Source organism: Ranitomeya variabilis, chromosome 2, assembly GCF_051348905.1.
Source record: "Ranitomeya variabilis isolate aRanVar5 chromosome 2, aRanVar5.hap1, whole genome shotgun sequence".
NCBI classification, from domain to species: domain Eukaryota; kingdom Metazoa; phylum Chordata; class Amphibia; order Anura; family Dendrobatidae; genus Ranitomeya; species Ranitomeya variabilis.
In genome coordinates, this window is record NC_135233.1 from 291,480,804 (window position 1) to 291,508,109 (window position 27,306).

The following is a 27,306-nucleotide window of genomic DNA, read 5'->3' on the forward strand; positions in this document are numbered from 1 at the left end:
TTTTGTGCAATTTTTTTTAAAAGCTCACTGGGATGGCAGAGCACAGGTCTTGGACTCTTAAGGCTATGTTCACACCCAGTGTTTTTGCAAGTTGTTTTTTTTTGCTATGGAAATAAGAAGATGTGTTTTACATTAACGGTAAAACCTATGACATTTTAGAAATCTCATGCACACATTTTTTTCCTGACTGAATTTGACAACTGCGGTGTTTTTTAAATATATAAATATGTAACATCCATTTCTTCCAGCATTTTTTCACCCACTGAAAGTAATGAGAAAGTGCAAAAATGCTGCAAAATCGACAACAAACAGATTTCACAGGTTTTTTTATGAATAAAGCTAACATTATTAAACATGCACTGCATACAAATCTCAAATATAATTCGGACCAAAATACGTAGCTAAAAAATGCTGCAAAACCTGCATTGTAAACACAACATTTTTACTGAAAAGAGAGCAGGTTTTGGCTGCCGGGAAAAACACTGCATGTCGGCCAACCTGATGAAGAAGGACAGGGTAATTTGAAACGTGTCGGTTTTTGGCCCTCTCGCGCACCCGTCACTGAGTTCTAGTGACGTCACCCAGACTATGCCCTCCACCATCCTCGCCACTACACGGCGGTGCTTCCAGCCGGAGCGTACTGCCGGCTTTCTAACTCCAGCACCCGGTGGGAACAAGCAGGTAGGGGAGGACACTCCCCAAGTCTCTTACCCTCCGCGAGGAGCCTGTACCATTACCGGACCCTCAACATGTGCATCGCGCTCACCACTATCCCAGTAAATATTGTATGATTATTCCTGATTCATCTTCTCATTCATTTACTTATTGGTGACCGCTTGCACACGGGACTACCATTATATATCCAGGGCTGGAGAGTGGCATTATATTTTTTCTATATGTTACCACTTTGTATGCCTATCTATCGTTCGCCTACTGAGTACACACCTGCTTCCTATTAGCACATGGACATTAGCAGCAATAAATTGACTAATTCTGCGCTGCTTTGTATTGAAGTGTGAGTGGTGACCACTAGTGATGAGCGGGTATACTCATTGCTCGGGGTTGCCTGGTTGCTAGGGAATCCCCACATGTATTCAAGCTGTCTATCAGCTGTAAATCATGCAGCTGAGGCAAGGAAAACTAAATCTCCAAACACTAACAAATACTCAGAGACCACCCGAGCGTGCTCAGGAAAACCCGAGCAACGAGTACACTTGCTCATCACTAGTGACTACCTATTGTGAATGGTCCATCTTGTGGTACCTATTTTATTTGGAGGTGATACCCTTCATTGTAATCTTGTTTGTCTCAATAATGAGACTACTGGAAAGGAAATGTGAGACTAGTATAATGCATGGAGGCCAGTGTGAAAATTGTATTATTTGTGTTTTGTATTTAGTTTTTGCTAAACATGATATGAGAAATTGTAAAAAAAAAAAATTATCAAACAATAATACAATACATCTAGCAAAAAAACTGATTTACGCACTGATACTATTAAGCTGATGCCGATGTGTCCAATTTCCCTAACTGGAAAATCTGCATCTATTTATAATTTTTTAATGTACCCATTTCTTACGGCTGCCATTTACAACAAGGTAGTAGGAGCATAATGATTGTGGTCATAAAGGGTGCGACCAGAACTACGTCCATGCAGGAGAAGGGCCCACAGATGCTCGTACCTATTTCAGATGGATGTACGTCCAAGGACGTGCACATTCAGCTGAAATGAGCTGCAGCTTAGAGAGCAGCCGACTCCCTGCACTGCAAAAAACGCAGCCGGCAAATCAGGTGACGTTTGTGTGCCTGTCAAGGGAATCACGTGACAGCGATGTCATGTTCCACCCTTGGCGGGCATGTTAAAGTTAGTTGCCAGCCTTTGTGCCAGCTGTGGAATTCGATACCACAAGTCATGGGAGCGGGGAGAAGTAAGAAAAGAAAAAGCGTTTGTTTTTTGTTTAAATGTGTTGAAAAAGATCCATAGAATGGAGGACATTATTACAGAAACAAAGTTAATCAAACCTGGCACTCAACTTAAGGTGAATCTCCTTTGTGTTTATTAGAGCAAAAGAGAAAATAAACGCTTCGGCCTGTGGTGGCCTTCTTCAGTAGCGTGCTGCCAAGTAAGGGCAGGAAGATGAGTAAGTAATAATGAACTGTGAAACGCCCTTTAATTCAATTTATGTAGAGATAGACTCATGTGAGTCCGGCTGTGGTGTCCGATGGAAATGCTGAAGCCTTATTTCTCAGTGAAGACGGCATGTGTTCCAGCGACGCGGCATCCACCGCTAGTCACTCATCTTCCTGCCCTTACTTGGCAGCACATTACTGAAGAAGGCCACCACAGGCCAAAACGTTTATTTTCTCTTTTGCTGTAATAAACACAAAGGAGATTCACCTTAAGTTGAGTGCCAGGTTTGATTAACTTTATTGACACATGGTGTGGGAACCTACCTCGGCACCTCCTTCAGTAGTGCATATGGTATTTCATTTCACATTATTACAGAAACAGTCTCATGATGGAGGACATTATTACAGGAAGGGACCCAGGATGGGGAGCATTAGAGGCCAGTATGGGGGACATTATTATAGGAAGGATCCCAAGATAGGGGACATTCAAAAGTACAATTCATCCCGTAAAAAAACAAGACCTCATATGGCTATATTGATGTTATGGCTCTTCAAAGAAGGGGAGGAAAAAAGCAAAAATTGAAAAACAGAAAATTGCAAGGTCATGAAGGGGTTAAGTGATTAGACAATTGAAGGCTCAAGTCCTTAAAGTGAACTACAAAATATAGTAATTTAAAAAAAATATGTATATATATATATATATATATAAAAAATAAAGTAGAAAAATTTGAATCATCATTTTTATTTCCCCATTAAAAAAATAATAAAAATGTTTGTTTGGTATCACTTTGCCAGTTAGTCAAGTCTATCAAATTGAATTAATCCAAATGGTAAACGTTATAAAGAGGAATTAAGTCAAAACCCAAGAATTATTTCTTCAGTCACTACACGTTCCTAAAAGAAATACAATGAAAACCAAATTGGTATCAATAAAACCATGAGCTCGCCACACAAGAAACAAGCCCTCAAAAAAGAAACAAAAATGCTATGTATCTTGGAAAATAGCGACACAAATCAAATTTTTTTTCTTTTTACAAATTTGTGGAAATTTTTTTGCCACTCATTTTAAAAAAAATGCACGTTTGGTATTGCTGTAATTGTACTGACCTGTAGTATTGTGTTTCCAAGTACCTATCAATTAATATCGTAAAAAAAATCCAACAATTGGGAAAAATACATTTTTTCACCATTTCATTGTATTTGGATTTTTTCCATATTTTTAAATATATTATACATATATATTATGGCGAAATGATTGTTGTGATTCAATCTACAACTTGTCTCACAAAAATCAAGCTCTCATACGGCTATGTTGACACAAAAAAAGTGATGTGGAAAAAATGTTGCTTTGTGTCTTTCCACCATCTAACTCCCTCAGCTTCTTTCTTCTCTCTTTTATGCACGTCTCTGGTGGCACCTTTTTGTGTCCCAGCGTGGGCTCCATAGGCGCTCCTCACTAGCTGTTCTAACTCCATTCCCCACTGGACAGTCTCCCCATCTTACTAGCAGCTGAAACACAGCTGGACACCCTGTTAACATCATATTAACTGCATCCAAAGCTTTTTAAATGGAGCCCGACCCCAGTTTTTTCATGTCTGAACTAAGGGTACCGTCACACAGTACCATTTTAATCGCTACGACGGCACGATCCGTGACGTCGCAGCGATCGTATGAATATCGCTCCAGCGTCGTAGACTGCGGTCACACTTTGCAATCACGGCGCTGGAGCGATGCCGAGGTCCCCGGGTAACCAGGGTAAACATCGGGTAACTAAGCGCAGGGCCGCGCTTAGTAACCCGATGTTTACCCTGGTTACCAGCGTAAACGTAAAAAAAACAAACAGTACATACTTACATACCGGTGTCTGTCCTCCGGCGTTCTGCTTCTCTCCACTGTGTAAGCACAGCGGCCGGAAAGCAGAGCGGTGACGTCAGACGTCACCGCTGTGCTCGCTTTCCGGCTGGAAAGCGCTCACACTGCAGAGAAGCTGAGACGCCGGAGGACAGACACCGGAATGTAAGTATGTACTGTTTGTTTTTTTTACGTTTACGCTGGTAACCAGGGTAAACATCGGGTTACTAAGCGCGGCCCTGCGCTTAGTTACCCGATGTTTACCCTGGTTACAAGCGAACACATCGCTGGATCGCTGTCACACACAACGATCCAGCGATGTCAGCGGGTGATCAAGCGACGAAAGAAAGTTCCAAACGATCTGCTACGACATACGATTCTCAGCAGGATCCCTGATCGCTGCTGCGTGTCAGACACTGTGATATCGTAACGATATCGCTAGAACGTCACGAATCGTACCGTCGTAGCGATCAAAATGGCACTGTGCGACGGTACCCTAAGACTAGAGCTTTAATCAGCACCTGAGCTGCATTCCACAAAGGAGTATATAACCCCCTGACTCCTTCACCTGTATAACCTCAACCTTTTGAAATTGTCCTGCGCTCTATGTAAATCCTGGCGGTCCAGTCCAAAAGGCGTCCTTGCTGAGGCGTCTATCCCTACTCCCGGCTTCTGGTCACCATCCTTCTGTTCTGATTGATGTGGATCCTGCATCATCTATATAGCTGAGCGAAATAAAAAACCTGCGCAGGTCGAAAGCCCGCGCCTGCATACTGTGCTATGCCCTACTGCAGATGGAGCACAAAGGTACCGTCACACTCAGCGACGCTGCAGCGATATAGACAACGAGCCGACCTAAACTAGATCGCTGCAGCGTCACTGTTTAGGTCGCTGTAGAGACGTCAAGCACAGCAGCTCCAGAACGATGCAGGAGCGATCCTGTGACATAACAGTGACTCACTTATCGTTCTCACAGGTCGTTAGCTCCATGTAATACATTGCTGGCATCGTTGCTTTTGCTGTCAAACACGACGATCCACGCCGACCTGACGACCAAATAAAGTTCTGGACTTCTACCTCCGACCAGCGATATCACAGCGGGATCCAGATCGCTGCTGCGTGTCAAACACAACGAGATCGCTATCCAGGACGCTGCAACGTCACGGATCGTTGTCAAGTTGCTGAGTGTGAAGGTACCTTAAAATTTAAGTGCACATGTTGGCGGAGGTGCGAGATTTCGCCTGGCTTTGTGGATGATGCAGCAAAATAGCGATCAGAAGCCCGGAGGAGTAATAGACACTTCAGCATGCACGCCTAGACACCTATAGAACTGGACCGGCAGCATTTACATAGAGCGCAGAAAAATTTCAAAAGATGCTTGGGGGTATACAGGTGGGAGTCAGGGGGTTATATACCCCTTTATAGAATGCAGCACAGGTGCTGATTAAGGTGCTAGTCTTAGTTCAGACATTTAAAACCTGGTGACAAGTTCCCTTTAAAGAGTATTATTAGACTTTTAACAACTCCTAAGTCCAAAATAAAGTTTACTATGATCTTTTTTTCATGATGTTTGAAGGCAAACCATTGAGAAATTGTTTATGTGAAAGTATTAGGAGAAGGTGATCGTCAATATTTATAACTGGTAAACACAGTTCTAAAAAAAAATCCAATTATGTAGTAATATATAAAACATAGTAGATATTAAAGTTTATTCATAATAGATATCTACATAGACTTTGAATATCAACATTTACAGTTTTAACACAGGCTTTAGCTGATGTGAAATGTGAAGGGACTGCTGGTTCTGAGATGATGAGAAAGCAGAGAGTTTTGTGTAAAAACATAACAAATGTGGGTAAAGGCAATAAAGAGGACATAAAACCAGAAAAAGTGAAACTATAACATGTGTTTAGAATAGAAAAGGAAGTAGAGAAGTATTATCTGCACATTCGAAATCAGAAAAGAAAAATATGAAACATATACAGTAAGAGAAAAAGAACAGCCAAAGGGTTATAACCAAAATCACAATGTGGTCTTATAACAATGCACACATACATTTATACCTCATGTGTAACTCATTTTTAAATCCTCATTTTCCATAATATGTGCCTGCATGCTGGTATTTAAGAGGAGTGATGTCCTGCAGGACGAAGCTGTGCATAGAAGGGACTGAAAATAGAGATATACTGTAGGCTGATTCTGTATGTAAGGGAATGAAAGTTGAGACATACTGCTGGATGTGGCTCTGTATCTGAATATCCCGAGGGGGTGAAAAGAGAGATAAACTGCAGGATGGGGCTCTGTATAGAGGTGCAGAAAGGAGAGATATACTGCAAGATGGAGCTATATACAGAGGGCTGAGTGTGGAGATACAGTGGGGGAAAAGTATTTGATCCCTTGCTGATTTTGTAAGTTTGTCCACTGACAAAGACATGAACAGTCAATCATTTTAAGGGTAGGTTTTATTTTAACATTGAGAGAATATAAAAAATAAAATCCAGAAAATGACATTGTATAAATTATATAAATTTATTTGCATTTTGCAGTGAGAAATAAGTATTTTATCCTTCTGGCAAACAAGACTTAATACTTGGTGGCAAAACCCTTGTTGGCAAGCACAGCAGTCAAACGTTTTTTGTAGTTGATGATGAGGTTTGTGCACACGTCAGGAGGAATTTTGGTTCACTCCTAAGTTTTCTATGGGATTAAGGTCTGGAGACTTGCTATGCCACTCCTTGACCTTAATATGCTTAATATGCTTCTTTTTGAGCCACTCCTTTGTTGCCTTGGCTGTATGTTTTGGGTCATTGTCTTGCTGGAAGTCCAAGCCAAGACCCATTTTTAATGTCCTGGCAGAGGGAGAGAGGTTGTCACTCTGGATTTTGTGGTACATGGCTCCATCCATTCTCAAATTGATGCATTGAAGTAGTCCTGTGCATTAGCAGAGAAACTCCACAAAACATAATGTTTCCACCTCCATGCTTGACAGTGGGGACGGTGTTCTTTGGGTCATAGGCAGCATTTCTCCTCCTCCAATCACGTCGAGTTGAGTTAATGCCAAAGAGCTAAATTTTTGTCTCATCTGACCACAGCACAGAAATTTTATGTTGGTCTTAGTTTGTATATCATCTATAAGTATACATTTGCTGTGCTTTGTGAAAAATAATACGATTCGCGGAATAATCCTTTAAGTACTAGAGGCTCTTGTGATGAAGGGATTGAACAATTCTGTCTGTGGTCATCATTAACAGTGCCATTTTGTGTTGTTTTTGATGACACCTCGTATTATATTAGTTGTGTTGGTTTGTTTGAACTGCTCTTAGTTTATTATTTTATAGCAAACAACAGAACTTTTGGAAATTCTGCTTATAAATCTTTTATCTGCAGTGGGGGTTGAATAATTTTCATTGTAACTATACATATTAGTTTTCAGACTCTGGATATAAACAGGATCGCTCTTAATCAGTGATAGTAAACAAATGGCGAGAAATTCATACACACAATAGATAACAAAAGTTGTAGAAGTTTTCCTTATATAATCATTAAAGGGTAATACCAGTTACAAGATATTATCACTGCTAGGTGATAATTTTTAGATCAGTTCATTTCTTTTCTCCCAGGAGCTGCCGGCTTTCAGTTATGGGGGTGGGCACAGAGCAGCTACATTAACCACACACAGAACCACTAACTATATTGTGAGCAGAACCTGTAAAAATGCCTCGTGTCCCGGAACTTTGACAACAATTAAACTGCCAGGTTGTGCTTACAGCTGCTGCTCACAGTACAGTTAGTGGTGCTGTAAGCAATGACAGGAGCCGCTCTGTGCTCGCCCCATGACTGAAAGCCAGCAGTTACTTTAGGTAAATAAGTTAATTTTCTCCCAAAAGTTGCACATTTAGTAAGGTGGCCAAGCAGCATTTTAACGCTATTTACCTACAGATTAATTCTATATCTGCAGGTAAATAATGTTTTTTGTGGCAACATTTCTTTTAAGAACCAGACAGGGCTCCTTTGGTGCCGCAAAGAAATAATTCCTTAGTGAAGCCCTCATATTAAGTTTTTAATTTTTTACTAAATGTTGTATATGTGAATGTAATGTAGTGTGAGGGTGTTAGTATATTCACCTACCACTGCCTTTTATGGGATCCAGCATTGTTGTTCTCCTCTTCCCAGTGATATTACCACTCTTCAGACTCTTTTGGTAAGACTGAGCTCTGCATGACCCGGATGCGGCATTTACAATGTACACTTGTGTGAAAAAGTGTTTGTCCCCTTCATGATTTCCTATTCTTTTGCATGTTTGTCACACTGAAATGTTTCAGATCACCAAACAAATGTAACTATTAGAGAAAGATAACACAAGTAAACACAAAATGCAGTTTCTAAACTAAGGTCATTATTATTAAGGGAAAAATAAATCTAAACCTACAGGGCCCTGTGTGGAAAAAGTGATTGCCCCTCCTTAAAACATAAAATAACTGTGGTTTATCACATGTTAGGAAGCTGAGTTCAAATTCCCTAGCCACAGCCAGGCCTGATTACTGCCACACCTGTTCTCAATCAAGAAATCACTTACATAGGACCAGCCTGACAAAGTAAAGTAGACCTAAAGTTTCTCAAAAGCTAGACATCATGCCGCAATCAAAAGAAATTCTGGAACAAATGCGAAACAAAGTAATTGAGATCTATTGGTCTGGAAAAGGTCATAAAGTTATTTCTTAATTGTGGGCCGAGTATGGGACGGATTCTGGCAATATTTTTGAGTTGGAGACGACAGGAGGTGGCAAGCATTTGGACGTGCGGTTTAAAGGACAGGGCAGAGTCGAGAGTTACTCTGAGGCAGCGGATTTCTGGTGCGGGATGCCGTTTACCATAATAGATAGATCAGGTAGGGGGGATATGCGAGATGGGGGAAAGATGATGAGTTCGGTTTTGTCTACATTTGTCACCCCTTGGGGTGTATATGACCTATTAATATGGGCATACAGGTAATAGAAATGTTACACTAGTCCTACCTCTATGCCTCATATTAATGGTCTTTGTCATGTCCTCAGCCTCAAGTATGGTCTCCGCTGTGCAGGGAGATCGGCGCCTATCACACAGCTCCACTGGCACTGCTCACCATGTCCATGGCTCCAAACAATCGTTGGCTCCATTCTCTGCTAGGAACCTCTGGCCTCTCCAGTTTCCACTCTAGGCTGACCAAGTCGCTCCTCACGGAACCATCCAGATATCGCTGCCTGGTGGATCAGCCTTTCCAGAGGGTTCTTCCCTCAGGCACCTCTTCCTTTTTGCTAAGCTTCCTTTAAATAAATACCTTTGGTTTTTGGAAGCTCATTCTCCTGTCTCTTGTGTACCGGCTATACAGCTACCACTGCTCCATCAGTGGTCTAGTAAGTCCACTATACTTCCCCACGCCCTGTGGGCATAACAGTCTTGTTGCTGAGAAATGTTATATTCAGTCTTTATATTAATGATTTCTTCCAGGCTCTGGGGCGTGCGGTGTCTGGAAGAAAGTCCTGCCTCCTGTCTTCATTGTAATACTACTACCCTCCCATGAACATCAATTTTAGCTCTGGAATCCTGCGCCTGAACTCTGCAATTCCTCCACACTATATACCTTTTCCTCCCTTCTAAAGGCACTGCATTCAGGGATCTTCTGTACAGGTGCCAGCAAGTCATTTTGACCTACGGTGTGCATGTCATCACTGCGTCTCATCTCCCGAAGCAAAAGCGAGTGGCAAAGGATAACGTCTTTAATTGATTGGGTGAATATATCCAGGAATTTTAAATATTTTTCTGTCTCTTCTATAACTCCTTCTCTAGAATGTAATAATACATTCTACACCAGGTCTGAATGTACAGAACAGGTTCAGAAGCTAAGTCTTTAGCATATCCTGCAGATGTTACCAGTGTTATACAGCCGGCATCTGTCTGTAACAGCGGCGAACGGGAGCTTGCTCTAAACACTGTTGTTTAACCATTTAAATGCTGCTGTCAATCAATGATACTGGAATTTAAATGGTTGGATTGTGACTGTGGGGTGCCAATGGGCTGTCATGGCAGCTGGGGGCCTACTGAAGACCCATGCTGCTACTTTGTTGATCTTCCTATGAAGGCCAGCTTGTGATTGAACTTCATAGAAAAATGTCATTATATACAGCTCTGGCAAAAATTAGAGACCACTGCAAAATGTTCAGTTTGTCTGATTTTTCTCTTTATAGGTATATTTCCGAGTAAAATGTAAATTGTTCTTTTATTCTATAAACTTCTGACAACATGTTTCTGAATTTCCAAGCACTAAATTTTGTATTTTTTTTTCTGAAAAGGAGAAGTGGTCAAAATTACAAAAAAACCCAGTGCTTTCAAACCTCAAATAATGCAAATAAAACAAATTCATAATCATTTAAAAACAACAATACTAATGTTTTAACTCAGGAAGAGTTCAAAAATCAATATTTTGTGGAATAACCATGATTTTTAATCACAGCTTTCATGCGTCTTGGCATGCTTTCCACCAGTCTTTCACACTGCTTTTGGCACAAAAATTTAAGCAGTTCTTTGTTTGATGGATTCCTCTTGATTACATTCTAGAGGTTTTCAATGCAGTTCAGGTCTGGAGATTGGGCTGCCCGTGACAGAGTTTTGATGTGGTGGTCTCTTAATTTTTGCCAGAGCTGTATACACTGCAATACTTTTGTTTTGCAGTTTAACAAAGTGGTCAAACAAGCAATTATAGATTTATATCTCCTGAAACTAAAATTCAAAGTAAAAAAAAGTTTTAAAAATATTTAAAACATATATATATAAAAAATGGAATCTTCCCTCTTTTCCCAACTTAAAGCTAAAAAAATTATAAAACTATACATTTTCACTATCGTCACATTCTTCTTTTGCTTTCCAGTACATTATATTTTAAAATATGTGGTGTGATTGAAAACTGAAGCTTGTTCCGCAAAAAAAGAAGCCTTCAAATTAAGGATGGGCGAACCCGAACTGTAAAGTTCGGGACCGTACCAAACACATAGTGTTCGGTCACAAGGTCCTGAACATGGGTTTCCATGGGAAACCTGTGTTACAGTTCGGGTCCAGGGCAGTTGTAAAAGAAAACATAAAATTAATAAATATTATAAATATTACACGTACCTGTCAAGCGACGCGTCCTCCCGTCTGCTGTGATGTCACTGCACGAACACTGCTGGAAAAAGCCGAAGACTGACGAGTGCAGTGAATACCGCCGGAAGGTAATGAGCGGCCCCGGAAGCAGATGCAACCGGGAGACAGCGGGACAGGAGGACGTGTCGCTGGACAAGTAAGTATAATTATAATGTTTATTATTAATTTTATGCTTTCTTTTACAGCCCCCCTGCCCCATCCCATATCTGTAAAGTCCAAATTCGGGATTCGGAAGCAAGTTTGTGTCATCTCAGGCACCAAACTCAAACTTTATAGAAAAATTTGGGCGAACCCGCCTATCCCGAATATTGGTGGGTTCACCCATCACTTTTCAAATGGCTGTATTAACCCCAAAATAAAAAGATACGATTCTTAGAAGAAGATAAGGAAAAACAAAAGCTCAAAAATGAAAATTGACTGCATGGGAAGGAAGGAAATAAATGTATGTCTTGATAAATACCCAATAAGTATTCTTATTATTTACAGCTATAATATTATGCCACATAAATATATTGCAGAGTAGTTGATGCAACAGAGAGAAGCATTTGTACTGAATACCTCTGTTTGTCAGAAGCACAGCCATCCAGTTGTATCAGGTAGGGTCAGTGACAATGCACGCTGCTACGGTCATACAAGCAGCAGCGGTATTTAGTCACTTGTACTGACCCTTCTTAGTAGAGGAGGGCTCAAGCTGTTTTCTTTGGTAAATTCTGTGAATCGCTGGCAGCAGAACAAAGGAAAGAGTTTAGCTAAATTGTCTCATTAAAATATCTTACTTATTTCCATCTTTAATGCTGATTCTTTGCCTTTTGTCTAAATGACCAAACAGAAAATAAGGCTGATTTTTTTCTTGTAGTTACATGCGTTGTAGAGTGTTTTTCTAGGATTTCTTTCAAGTGTATGGAACTATGAAATCATTTTTGTTATGGCCTTACATCATCAACCAGATAATATCAAAAAATTACATGTGAGCATGGTTATAAAGTTGTATTTGATATGTCCAGAGATACCTCACATATAGAGATTCTATAGACCACCGGTATGTCTTTGATATACATAGCAAAGGACTTGCCAGTCCCCATTACATATTTATACTTGGATTCATTTCTCAGTGCCCATAATTAGACATAGTTACCTCTTGCTCAAATTAGGACATTAACATGTTAATTTACCATTTTTAGTCACTATACAATAGACATTTCAACTTATGAAGAGGATTTGGATTGTGTAATATTTGCATCTGTGGGTCATCTGCATGTCTGTTTTCGGAGTCCGTGTGCCATCTGCATGTTTGTTTTGCACATAATATGGCATCTGTTTTTACCTGAACAATTTAATAAATTGTATCACCCCTTTAAGCTTCCTCCATGGGCAGGGTGTCTGGTAGTTCAAGAGGCAGGGATGTTCTTGGGAACATATTACTGGTATAGTCGTTGGAGCTATGTAGATAGAATGCCACTGCTTCCCCTTGATTGGAGACGTCCTCACCCCTTGACTCGATGACTAGCAGACCAAAAGAAGAAGACGACACTGCTGACTAACTCTGACACACGGGAACCAGACACCTCTTGCAACTAGGTTGTTTCAATCGCAGCAGCTTATGAAAGATGAACTTCTTCATGTACAATTCTTTAACTTGGAGCTGAAATTGTCCCTGAAGGACTAGACTGCTCTTAAGTAGGGCTCGGACATAACCAGACAATGCCCTCTCCAGATTCTGGAGCTGTAGGATAGAGACCACACACCGAGTCCATATGGCTGGTGACTTAAACACACCAAAGCTCTCAGAAGGCAGAGACACAGTCATTGACTTTAATGGAGAGGAGCTACTCTCGCCAAGGGCAGCCTCTCCTACTGGCTCAGGGTTTCGAAGTATAGGCTTCACAGGGCAGAGACCGTCGGGATGTTCCTTACAACCACAGCAATACTGTATTTCATTTTCAGGACTTGATTCAGTCTGCAGCTTTGCTAGCCCACTCATATCAGACCTCTTGGGTCTTGCTCAGGTGGCTGCTTTGTCAGGTTGTGGAACAGGTGAGTCTTTGACGGTCATGGATGGATGCCCACCTTCCAGTGTCTGTCGTGCCCACCTGCCAGTGTCTCAGCCATGCCCACCTGCCCGTGTCTCAGCCGTGCCTGCCTGTCAGTTGAGCCCATTGCCTGCTCCTGTCCTAGCGTTCCATCCCCCAGTGGGATCAGCAGCCACAGCCAGACCCCACCCTTGAGTGGTACCTGGCAGCTACCTGCCGCACAAGCCTGACCTCACCATCAGAGGCTCCAGCGAACACCAAGGAAGCTGCTTTGTCACACCCCTTCCAGGGTAGTCTGGTTTGTGGCACAGTGGGGCCACAATCCCCTTGCTCATGCCACCCAGTCAGGGTGTGAGCGTGACATAGGCTTATGATTAAATAAGCTTCCAACCAAGTTTATAAACTAATGTGCATGCTCCAAGGTGTTCTCATTGGTGATGTTATGAAACTTTTGAAAATAGGAATACTCACTCAGTTGCTGTGTTGACATGAAAGTCCTGTTTGCAGCGATGTGGCTGGAAGGGGTAAAGATGAGAGCTGCGTCCTTGGAGATGAAGGAATGCACACGTCTGTCAGTTGGCGGGGGGTCAGGGGAGCAGCAGCAGGTGGAGCAAGTGAGGTCACATGTGCAGAGCCAGGGAACGCTCCGGCCGGCCGCATTCCCCTGGTGCCTGAATCCAAGATAGACGGTGGCACTGAAAAAAGAGTGTGATTCACACAGTATGGTGTCCCAAAGGAGCCAATAAGGAAACCAACGTGTTTTGGGGAATAGTATGCTCCCCTTCATCAGGGTAATTACCCTGACCCAGCACCATTGACCTCAGTGGTATACTAAATGCCCCAAAATCGACATGCCACACCAATCCACCTGCAATCAGATGTTTGATGAAAGTCACTTAAGATGTTTAAAACATCACGTTATATCCTTAGATTATGTAACAATGAACTCATCTAATGTGCAAGTGATAAGTGAGTACCAAGTATTTCTTACTCCAGTAGGAAAAAAATGCTGCTAGATCTAATTTCTTTCTGCCGCCTCTTTCTTTGAAAGTCAAGTTGACTGTGGCATCAATAAGCTTATCCAAATCACATGTGAGAATTGAATGCAAAGTTATTCCTATTTCAATATATAATAAATATATGTGCGTTGTATGCACTGTATATCAGGATATAAAGAACTCCACACCACTCAAATAAGTTTTCACTTAGGACCAAGCGTTCTTCTCTTTCACCCAGAGAAACTCCTGTATGGCACAGATTATGCAACATCCCATTGTGCTGTATCCTAAGGCTGTTGAAAAAGAGTCCTACTATATTCCAATATTCCACCTACCTGCAACCTCTTAATGCCTCCAGTAAGGCACATCTGTCACATATTTCAAACTTCAAATTAATTTATTTAACATAATCACAATATTAAAAATAAAATTAAGCATATCAAATTTTAGAAACTGCAGCATGCCTTACAAAGCCCAATCCATGCCTTCTATCTGGGGATGAATGATTGGGGCCCCATTGAAGGAATCAATATAAACAATATCAACTAAGCACTTTTACCATATATATCGACCTCTGTCACTGGTGACATTGTATTATTGTAGATTATAATCTATATGTTGGGAAAGTCCACCATTTTTAGGGAATTAATCCTTCCCCTATTCTACTATCACTTATTTATTTATTTTCTTCCTGTAACGGTATTTGAATGATAGCTTCTTCATGCATATATATATTTTAAAATGTTTTTATATGCAAATAATAACATAAATAGTTTAGAAACATATAACTTTATGTGTAGTCTTTCTTCATAGGTTTAATAATTGTAACTTGACTACAATCAATATACTTCATTTACTCTTGGCTCGGTGGCTTTAGCCAATTTCAAAGCTTTTGAAGAAGCAGGAAGTGTCTAAAACACATAATATATATGGTGCAAGTTGTAAAAGAAGGTATTAGGCAAAAGTCACATGCAAATCATTTAGCTTCACTTTTACAGAAGGGTTATTTAGGCATGCATTTTGTGTAGAGGTCCTGGTGAATGGATGAGAGAAAAGAGATCTGTAAGATCACCTATTGTGAATGGAGGATCTTGTGTTATCTGTATACACAGTAAAGGTGTTATCCAGAGGTGGGCTCCAATGCAAAATCTCCATCAAGTCCCTCAACTATCATGAGGTTTTAATAACTCTTTGGTCCACTAGGCTCTAGGACATGGGTACAACTGCCACCCCTGCACTCTCTATATATACACCCTGGTGTTATCTGTCATTACCCTGCCTGTGTTGATAATTAAATGACTGTTAAGATCTATGGAGAATTAAGCTTATTAGACATATTGAAAATTGTAAGTTTTCTTTACTATAGATAGTAATATAAAAAAATCACCAAAAATGCATAAACTTTTGATTTAAACCATAATTTCCTTTCATTTGGTTTTATGTTTCCAAACATTGGAAATAAGATCGGTATAGCGTGAGGCACGTATAGTCAGTCTGAGTGAAGACCCCAAATAGGACTTCCTCAAACCAATAACTGTTTATGCTGTTGGAAAACACCAGCACTTAGTTTCAATATTAGGCATTTTTAGCAGCACATAAATTATATCTTTCAGTGACACAACAAGTCAGATGGAAATTTTCTTCAAATGATATTCTTATAATGTGAACCTCGGAGATAACTCAGTGCTTGACTGTACAGAGGAGATGATGTAAAGAATTTGTCACACTTCACACCCTATGTCAAACCCTGCAACCGTGTGACATCAGTTTGTTGGGCATACTTCTGTGTTTACAGACTTCTTTTCAGTTACCACCTTTACCATTATTCAAGAAAACCAGCTCTCCTTATTTTCAGGTTACAATTTGTAGAAAATGGAGAATATTTCGGTTTACCATGGGAACATTAGCCGAGAAGCTGGGGAGAAACTTCTATGCGATGCTGGAAAAGATGGAAGTTACTTAATACGTGATAGCGAGACAAAACCTGGCATGTATTGTCTTTGCGTCCTGTAAGTACTTCTGATAACCCTTGTTTTGTGTGCTTTGTTCCCTTCCCTGTTTTCATCTATGATAGAGCTATTCATTTTCTGGGATTGTAAGGTAAGACGACATCGTCAGTATGTGTGATGTTCTTCTTTACCAACATACAAATTAATAGTCTGTAACTACAGAACATCTAAAACTGTATTATATTTCACTTTTTCATTTTTTATTGATATTTTTTAAACCAGATCATTACAAACTAAGTTTACCTTCAAGAATACAATATATAATTACTTCTTGTTACGTTACCTTAATTCAAGCAAACCATAATCTATCACTCATCATCAATTACTGAACAGGAAACTTAGAATAACAACCGGAGTAAAAGTCTTAGTATATGTTATACCGGAATATTGACCTGGTATTCGAAAGAAGGTTAGGTAAAAAAAAACTATTCATGCCTAATGTGGTAGAAAATGGAACTTGAACATTATGGGGATTCTGCTTTTCTGCTTTTCTTTTTTTAGAGAAATATATGTATTTCATTTGCAAGTCTTTCCTGGATCTTCTGAATTTACACGCCAATAGTTTATTATCTTCACTATATTTACTGTACTTACAAATAAACCACTTACTATCAGCTACCGCATTATAGCTAGACAACCTGTGTGTACCGCTGTGTGTAAATCATGCGCTTTCCACAGCAAGATTGCAATATGTGCTTCTTCTCCATTCTTTGATGGCAGCTGGCAAGAGAAATGGGTTCAAAGATCGCACTGATAATTGAATCAAGAATTTTAAATAGATGGTAAAACAGATGTAGTCTTGATAGGCACTCAATGGCCTAGATCTTACAGACGTTACATTTTATATCTGTGGGTGTAAAATTTAGAAGGATCCATTTTCAGCTTAACAGATGATGAAATAAAATATACAAGTACATACCTATACCTTTGTGTCCTAAGAGACCTTCAAAATATTGTCTAAGACTTACAAGACTATACACAACCTGTCTTCTCTATATGTTTCCGCCTAATCTCCTGGTTTCTCGACACAAGTAAACTGCAAACTATGATTCTTATAAGACCTCCTTCCTTTGTCTGCTCTTCACTCAACTGTCTCCCCCAATTCATAGGCAGCCCACCCTCACAACCTTTTAGAAGCAACTTGAAAACCCACCTCTTCAAAAAAAAACCTTCAGCCTACTACAACCTTTCTGGCTCTACATTATGATATGAACAGCTTCTGTCATCACCCACAGTCTTCTTCTCCCTTTCCTTGTAGATGGTAAGCCCTCACGTGCAAGGCCTGCTCTTCTTCTGAGCCAAGCTGTCACTCACTGCAGTTACTGTTATTTGCACATGCATTTTATCTTGTGTTATGTATGGAAATACTGTTTTTGCCTTTATTATGTACAATGCCTATGAATTAAGGGGTGCTTTAAAATATATAATAATAATAATTTGAAGCTTAATTCATTACATTTGCCTAGATTTAAAAAGAGTACCATATATTTACAAAATTACTATCACAGCAAGCAACCTATATTCTCTCACTTCTGAAATTTACACCACTGTAAAAAACAATACGAATGCAAAAGACCCTATTTGACCAAGGAAGGAAATAAAACCACTATAAATCACCTTCACTGTCCTAGATATCAAACCACACCACTGCGAGTAATTCTTCTCATTGTTCAAGAGATCAGATTATACAACGGCAAATTACCCTCATTCGTGTAGATGTCAAATTATCTTAATTGTCCAAAATATCAAGAATACTCAATGCGAATGATCCTGAGTGTCCAAATATTAAGTAATAACACTGCAAATGACGCTCATTGTCATTGTCCAAATTCTCAAGAATACTCCCTTCAAATGACTTTTTGCTGTCATAAATCTGAAATAATATCAAATGTCCCTGCAAGTTACTTTATTTATTCTAAATATCAACTAATATAACTGCAAATTAGTAAATAAGTATTGAATAATCAAACTGCACATGATCTTCGTTGTCCTAAATATTGAATAATCTCACTGCAAGTAACTATCAAATAATAAAACTAGAAATTACCTACATTATCCTAAAATGCAAACAATATCTCTTCAAATTGCCTTACTTGTCTGAAATAGTAGCAATAAAACTGCAAATTCCGGTCATTAACTAAATATACATATGAAAAAATCACTGCTAATTGCCTTAATTGTCCAAAACATCAAACAATCTTCTGGACAATGACCTTCATTGTTCAAGATATCAAAATAATGTTAGTGGTAGTGATGAGTGAACCTGTGGAAGTTCGGGTTTGGCTGAACTTTAGTCCAAAGATTGGTTCTGGTAATCGAACTTCAGCCTGAACTCGAACCCCATATAAAATGGGGACCCGAACTTTGGAGCTGGAAAATCTCTCTCTAGCTCTGCCTCTCTGTTTCTCTCCTCCCAGACTTTGCCTGGAACTTTGAACACCAAAACAGACTTCCGGTAGAAGTCCTTGTGCGGAGTCCAGCGTGAACCCTGAACTTTACAGTTTGGGTTCTCTTATCTCTAATCTTTGGTAATTTTCCGAAATATCTGTCACGAGTGTGTGACAGCCAAACATGGGAGATCTGAGGGTAGAAGATCACTGTGTATTGTGAATCAAAGATCTTCCATTTAAACTGTGTATTTGAATCCCATAGTAAATTAATTTGGTTTCCTTTGGTGCTGAGGAGGTTAACAAACACCGCTGAGTCATCTTGCACATGATTTATTTGTTATTTTTACCGGGCATCTATGCATGGACTCCACTTCCCCTGACGAAGCTGCGCTAGACGCAGCGATATGCATGTTTTTTTTTTCCCCAGACTTTCTGTGGGGCTCTTACTTCATCGCTGTTCCCCACTTCAGCACAATCCTGCAGTCCTGTGGCAAATCCTTGCTTCACCCATGTACAACATGCTTTTGCAGGAATATGTTTTTGAGCCCTGTGGGGCACATCTACACAGGTTCATTTTCCTTAGGCATTTTCTCTGTTGATCATTCACATCTTCTATATTTATCCTGCTACTAGTTCGAGCATACATTATATTAATTGTGTCCAGACGCAGACTTTTCTATTTGCTCCTCTTGATACATTTACGCTACCAGGAGCATTATCTTTATTTTATTTCTCTAGATATAATCTCTGCATGGGCTGGTTCACATTATCTATGCTGCAAGACTAATTATCGTTATCTGTTATATGGACACATGCTTCTATCGGTGGTGTTTGCAGAGGTACAATAATTTTTGACTATACTGTGACACACAATTATTTTGCCTGTTATGATATTGACATATTTTTGCATAATATGTATTTATGCACTGTCAGACACCATGGTCTGGGGAACCTTTTCCTTATGTATTTTTAATTGTTTTTAGATGTATTTTGTCTTGTGTTAGATGTCCAATAAAATCATTTTTTATACATCATGAATTTTGTGACTGTGCACTAGTATTCAGGTAGCCTTTTCTTCCTTGCCTCATCTCATTCTTGTTCTACCTGATGTAGCACCTCACTGTCTTCACTTATCGTTCTGAATTGTGGTGCGCCCGACTCTACATTGTTTCAATTTTCCTAAATATCTGTGTGTCACGCCATCATGGGAGATCTGGGAGTAGAAGGTCACTGTGTATTATGAATCAAAGATCTTCCATTTAACCTGTGTATCTGAATCCCATAGTAAATTAATTTAGTTTCCTTTGGTGCTGAGGAGGTTAACAATCCTTTCTATGCTGGTCAGAAACATGCAGCTCCATTTCAGCTGCTTCTCATCTGGTCATTAACTTTTCCTATAAAACCTGGACAGAATCTCTCTGTCCTGCCAGTGAAAGCTCTGCTTCCTTGCGCTTAGGAGACACTGTGCTGAATAGGAGTTTGTTGCTATTGGAGATTTGTTTTACTGTGCTAGCTAAGTAGTTGAAGTTTGGAGTTGGAGTTGTGGTGTTCCAGAGTTTTCTGTTGGATGTTTGTGTTTATCCCCTGGTCCCTTTTCCCATTCAGTTTATTCCTCCCTGTCCCTATCCTCCTCCCTATTGTTGGTTAGTTCTTCAGTATGATAGAGGTTTTCTGTTATCCCTGTTTGGTCTTTGTGTCTGGTTTATCTTTGATTTCTGTCCCATGCCTCATAGGGTGGGGAGGGGGCATATTAGGGTCTTTTACAGGAGCATAGTAAGGTCAGAGACTTAGGCCTCTCTACCTTTAAGAGTATCCCGGGACAGGGATAGCTAGGGACCCAGCTTCAGGGACATTTTGAGGCCCCTCTTCCTTACTGAAGTCCGTCACAGCATGACAATACCTTTTATGTCACCACAAATACAGTCCAGCCATCTATATATATAATTGTCTAAGGGTCACTTCCGTCTGTCCTTCTGTCTGTCTTTCTGTCTGTCACAGATATTCATTGGTTGCGGCCTCTGTCTGTCATGGAATCCAAGTCGCTGATTGGTCGTGGCAAAACGCCCACGACCATTGCCACGACCAATCAGCGACGAGCACAATCCGGAAGAAAATGGCCACTCCTTACTCCCCGCACTCAGTGCCCGGCGCCCGCATACACCCCTCCGGTCACCGCTCACACAGGGTTAATGCCGGCGGTAACGGACCGCGTTATGCCACAGGTAACGCACTCCGTTACCGCCGCTATTAACCCTGTGTGACCAAATTTTTACTATTGACGCAGCCTATGCAGCGTCAATAGTAAAAACATCTAATGTTAAAAATAATAAAAAAATAAAAAAATCATTAGATACTCACCTTCCACCGCCTTTCCCGTTCCTCGCGTTGCTCCGGTCCATGCAAGCGGCACATTCCGGTGGCAAGGATAGTCTGGGAGAAGGACCTGCCATGACGTCACGGTCATGTGACCGTGACGTCATCACAAGTCCTGCGCGCCTGCGCGAGAAGGACCTGCCGTGACGTCACGGTCATGTGACCACGACACGGTCATGTGACCTTGACGTCATCACAGGTCCTGCGCGAAAGCGAAAAGGACCTGCCATGACGTCACGGTCACATGGCCGCGATGTCATCACACCCTGGGACTGGAAGCTGCCGCCTGCACCCCACACAGGCGACAGAACTACAACGCGCCTGCGGAATGTGAGTATGTTTATTTTTTATTTTTTTAACCTGTGACATACGTGGCTGGGCAATATACTACGTAGCTGGGCAACATACTACGTGACTGCCCAATATACTACGTGGCTGGGCAATATACTACGTAGCTGGGCAATATACTACGTGACTGCCCAATATACTACGTGGCTGGGCAATATACTACGTGGCTCTGTGCTGTATATTACATCACTGGGCAATATACTATGTCGCTGGGCAATATACTATGTCGCTGGGCAATATACTACGTCACTGGGCAATATACTAGGTGGCTGGGCAATATACTACGTGGCTCTGTGCTGTATATTACATCACTGGGCAATATACTATGTCGCTGGGCAATATACTATGTCGCTGGGCAATATACTATGTCGCTGGGCAATATACTACGTCACTGGGCAATATACTAGGTGGCTGGGCAATATACTACGTGGACATGCATATTCTAGAATACCCGATGCGTTAGAATCGGGCCACCATCTAGAACAAATAAGAGGGCACCATATAATTACCTTGGAGTGCTCTTTTATATAGAGTAAAAAGCTTGACACAAAATGGCACAGTGTAGAATATTGACACATCTAAAAACCATTTTAAAGATGCAACAAAGTCTAATTGTATTAATAAATTACAAAAACAAACCATATTATTACAGTCACAAGATAAAAAGATTTCAAACACACAAAAATGTAAAAGGCCGCTAAGGTCTGACCCTGCTACGACCAGACACCGCCACACTTGAAATCATAAATCATGCAATATAAGTGAAGGGTACAGCCTCTACATTGGCAAACCAAAAATAAGCTGACACTCTGCCCAAAAGTAAGTAGTACAATCCTGCCAATGAAAAAAGTTTCACTGCAGAAGACCTCATCAAGCAAATAATGGAAAATAATACAAATACTTAGAAATAAAATGCCAACAATCAAAAGATCAAAGGAAGATGTATGTTGTTTACAGTTAATACAGAATGACTGACAGTCCATGTAGATCAAACAATCCCTATGTGTTTCACCGGCACCTGGCTGTCTTCCTCAGGGGGACATCAATTGACTGAAATATCAAATATCACTGTAAATGTTTTCATTGTACTAAATATAGTATTAGAACAACTGCCAATATCAGAATAACACCATTGCAAATGGCCTTTATATTTCAGCAATTTTGCCACAAATGACCTACATTCTCTTATGAAACAAACACTCCTCCTAAAATGACCTTCATTGTCCTACATACCAAAATAACACCTGATCTTTATTCTTCTACAGAGCTACAAAACACATGACCACTACTGAGAATCGAGCAAAAACCCTCAACAGATGGCCACAATACTCCTAGAAATCATACATTTAGATTATAGTGTCAATTTCATAATCACAATACATCATTAAAACCTAGAGATAAGTATTATAGGGCAACATTTTAATACTGGATCTCAAGCCTTTTTAATAGTAGCAGGTATAAAAAACGAGAGACGTCTGCAAACTCAGTATTTCAGATTTTCTAGTGTGAGAGGAAAGCAATATGTCAGTTATAGTGGATGTGCAGCACTTTGAAGTGGTAGCATAAAGTGACTGTGACAGTATAGAGGGCTGTGGTGATAAGATCAATTCCGTTAGCAGAAACGACTTAACAAAACAAGTGAGCAGGTTAGAAGTGTAATTCAGCGCTTTGCATCACATTAAATGCTAACTACTTCACTGCCAAAGCAATGGCGACCTAATGTACGGGTGTGAGCTGCGGAATCTAATGTTCTAAAAAACTCATTCTGAAATCATCTTAGAACTCTGTACATAAAAATACACATACTAGTAAAAAATAGTAAAACTCATCTATTATGGTGCAGCACATTTGAAAATCTTCTGGTATCTTTTGTTGGGGAATTTGGGGGCAGGATTGGATCAATTTTACAAGAATACAAAGAAAAGAGAAAAAAAAAAAATCCTTTAGGTCCAGTACACACACTGCAGCTTAATGCAGTTTATAGACAGTTTTTTTTATACGCTGCTGGCTGCAGAATGAATTAACTTAAAATCTATTACTGAGCTAGTTTTGATGGGAGAGTTTATTATAACTCTTATTTTTTCTTATTTTGACTTTCTCTCAGACAATTTATGACCACAAAGTTCAGTTCAATTTTCATGTGGTCATAAATCAGCTGATAAAAGCTGAGGAAGGAAGACAAAAGTAAAAAAAAAAAAAAACTCTTCAGAATGAGCTCATTGACTGATTCTTAGTTAACCCATTCTGCTGCCATTTATAGACAGTGCAACAATGAGGCTGTAGAGTGTGAACTCTGAAATATTTGAATAAAATCCAATTTCAAGAGTGATTTTTAGCCCAAAAATATATGCCATCAGGTAAAAAAAAGAAAATTATTCCCTCATAACCTTTAACCTTTTTATATAGCGGCATACGTCCCTTATTCTATTACATGGCAAATTAATATCCCATCAATCTAGGATTCGAATGGTAAAAGTGGATTCAGATAAGACTTGATGATGACCACAGAAGAATTCCTAGTAGGATAGCCTGAGCGCACCGAGGTCATCGTAGAATCACAGAATGTTAGAGTTGGAAGGGACCTCCCACATTATTGTGTCCAATCCCTGCTCAATGCAGGATTCACTAAACCATCTCAGACAGATGTCTGTCCAGCCTCTGTTTGAAGACTTCCATTGAAGGAGAACTCACCACCTCTCGTGGCAGCCTGTTCCACTCATTGATCACCCTCACTGTCAAGAAGTTTTTTCTGATATCTAATCTGTATTTTTTCCCTTTCAGTTTCATCCCATTGCTTCTCTTGTTTCCATGTGCAAATGAGAATAAGGATGACCCTTCTACACTGTGACATCCCCTCAGATATTTGTAGACAGTTTTCAGTGTATCGTAGCCATTAAAAGGTATCATAACTACAAGATTATCTTCTTTTTCCCACTGAGAGCATTATTATTCCTTCACACTGGAGGAAACCACGGCCCCGATGTGTTAGGACTGGCATTTTGTCCATCAGTCTTTACAGGGTTGCTGAAATAAGATAGGTCTAATTCATTAAGGCTAGTATCACACTAGCGTTTATCCGGGCTGTGGAGGGTTGCGGACTTCCTCCGTGAAGCCCCACCCACTGCCACGCCTCTTCGTTCAGCTCCACCTATGGCTGCATGCGGCATGCGCACACTATCTTTAACATTGTGTATGCAGGCCATGCCGCTGTATGCAGGTTCCGCCGAATGCGTCGTTTTGACGGTGCGACGACCTGGGCCGAACGCAACATGTTGCATTTTCATGCAGATGCTGCTCCGTCAAAACGACGCATGTGGCGGCATCCGCATATAGCGGCATGGCCTGCGTACCCAATGTTAAAGATAGGGTTTGCACGGTGCATGCAGCCGTAGGCGGTGCTGAACGAAGAGGCGCGGCAGTGGGCAGGGCTTCACGGAGGAAGTCCGCAGCCCGGATAAACGCTAGTGTGAAACTAGCCTAAGAGGCACATGCCTTCCTTCTTTATTTCAGCAGAGACTGGAGTACATTTCTGGAGTAATATATGCCACTAAAGTGACGTAACTTTTCATGAATTTGATGGGCAGTTAACAGGAGCCTGTCTCACACATGCCCAACACATATTCACATAGCTGTCTGGGACTGGCATGTAAACAATTATTTTTTGTAGATCCAGACGTAAACACCGCAATTAATCAACCCCAAATGTCTACTACTAAAATTACGGCACAGCAAACCTCAAATATTCTTAAATCATCCAAAAGTCAGGTAAAATAAATACCCTCCCACCCCAATACCCATTTTTTTAGTATAAAAAGCCAACACAAGTGCTAAAAACATGAATGCACAGAACAAAAAAAACCTGGGAAAAAGCAGAGGGACACAGAAAGCGTTAATTTACCTTGCATAGTGTGTATATCTTTATTTCTACCTACTCTGGCAGTAAATGGTAACAGAAACACATGGGCTACTTGCACAGTGAACAGGTCTGTAGGAACATGTTCACACACCACCAAGAAACTTGAAGACACAAAAGAGCACAGTAAGACCAAAAACACTGTTGTAAAAAAAAAATCACAGTAATAAGCAAGTGCTAGTAAAAAGATGGAATTCCCTCTCTGAACCCTGCTTATACAGGTAATATACAGATGATCAGGTTTTAAATACATCAGATAGGGCGTACATACATCAGTTAGGACTGCTCTATATGGGTATACCTTGATGTTTGGTGGAGCAGCTTAGTATACTTTTTTTGCAAAAAACGTATCAACTAAATACCCTGTTTTTTTTCCATCTTTTTACTAGCACTTACTTATTACAGTGATTTTTTTTTACAACAGTGTTTTTGGTCTTACTGTGCTCTTTTGTGTGTTCAAGTTTCTTGGTGGTGTGTGAACATATGTTCATATGTTCCTACAGACTTGTTCACTGTGCAAGTAGCCCATGTGTTTCTGTTTCCATAATTGTTCTCTTGTGTCTACAAGACTGGGGAGTTATCCACCACTCCTTGTGGGTCATTTGTACAAAAGCTGTTCCATTTAGCGTGTCCACATGGACATTCCCTCTCTGAACCCTGCTTATACAGGTAATATACAGATGATCAGGTTTTAAATACATCAGATAGGCATTACATACATCAGTTAGGACTGCTCTATATGGGTATACCTTGACGTTTGGTGGAGCAGCTTAGTATACATTTTTTGCAAAAAACGTATCAGCTAAATACCTCGGTTTTTTTCCATCTTTTTACTAGCACTTGCTTATTACTGTGATTTTTTTTTTTACAACAGTGTTTTTGGTCTTAATGTGCTCCTTTGTGTCTTCTGGCAGTAAATGGTATAGCCATGTATCAGACAAGATATGCAAATAAATAGTAGCAATGATATCAGTACATGCCCAGAGCGCACAGAGCGAATATATTACGGTAGGTCAGCCCGTGTCTTCTACTCCTCGCACACTAACGTGCATTTCGCCCTAGCTTAGGGCACGACTCATAAATGTCCAGTCCTTTGGATAAGTCATTAATATGAGATCTTTGGGAGTCCAACAATCGGCATCCTTTGGCAAACATAGAATGGAGCAGCGGTCACTGCTGAGTAATGGAGATCTGTTCATAATCAATTGAGTAGGTGCTGATCTGCAGTATCATATGATATTTACATACCGGATAGATAATGTAATCCTGCATGTGATTATAATAAAAAACAACTGAAAAAAATCTCTGAAACTGTCAGTTATTAGGATTAGTCCAGAGCAAACACTACTAGATGTGACGGCAGACAGCTGGATCATGACAGTGTGAATTGTGCACACTGCCACAATTTCTCTGTATTCTGTAGTGCTGACCTTTTCATCACCCGGCATCTCTCAATAGAAAAGTATTGAGTTAAATGCAGAGTCTAGTCAGCATGTAACCACAAGTAGGCAAATTACCCACATGCAGTCACATGACCGCCAACCTGCAGGGAAATACAGAGGAATCCTGACAGTGTGCTCATTCCCTTTAAGACCATCTGTTTATAGCTAATATTTCCTATGCAGTATGAATAGTAGTCTCAGACTAACATGTACTATAGGACCCCTGTCAGAGCATAACAGGTACCACAAGCTCTTGTTATGGTAAAGTCTATATAGAGGATGATATACCGTATCCAAAACACAAACTTTGAAAAAGATATAATTGTTACTATAGAATATACTAATGCATATGTTTGTGAATGTTTGCAGGCATAAAGATGCCATTTACACATACAGGGTGTCCAAAACAATAACCGGATCCTGGTCAGCAGAGGTAAGAATCTTCTTATACCAGAATGTAACAGCATGCGTGAGAATGAATAATCCATAATGCCTGGTGACACGAATAAATTGGGGTATATGGAATGCGGTTCTATGTCCAGTACTGGACTCATTCTCTGTTAGCCGGTTCTATTCAACAATAGTGTTTATACCAATAATGAAATACTTTGATACTATAAGGTCCTTTCTTGTATACATTGTGTTT

The 27,306-nt window shown here is 40.3% G+C and overlaps 1 protein-coding gene across 4 annotated transcripts in view; it reads left to right on the forward strand.

The window, feature by feature from the left end:
* Window positions 1-27,306, forward strand: part of SH2D1A (SH2 domain containing 1A) — a 58,328-nt gene that overhangs the window by 19,148 nt on the left and 11,874 nt on the right. For 3 of the 4 annotated variants that reach the window (XM_077285111.1, XM_077285114.1, XM_077285113.1), the window contains 2 exons: window positions 16,041-16,194; window positions 27,030-27,093. In XM_077285111.1, the coding sequence (XP_077141226.1) occupies window positions 16,058-16,194; window positions 27,030-27,093 (201 nt within the window). In that variant the 5' untranslated portion in view covers window positions 16,041-16,057. Of the gene's footprint in view, window positions 1-14,951; window positions 15,961-16,040; window positions 16,195-27,029; window positions 27,094-27,306 lie in introns of those variants that run through there. The other variant, XM_077285112.1, reaches the window with a different exon arrangement.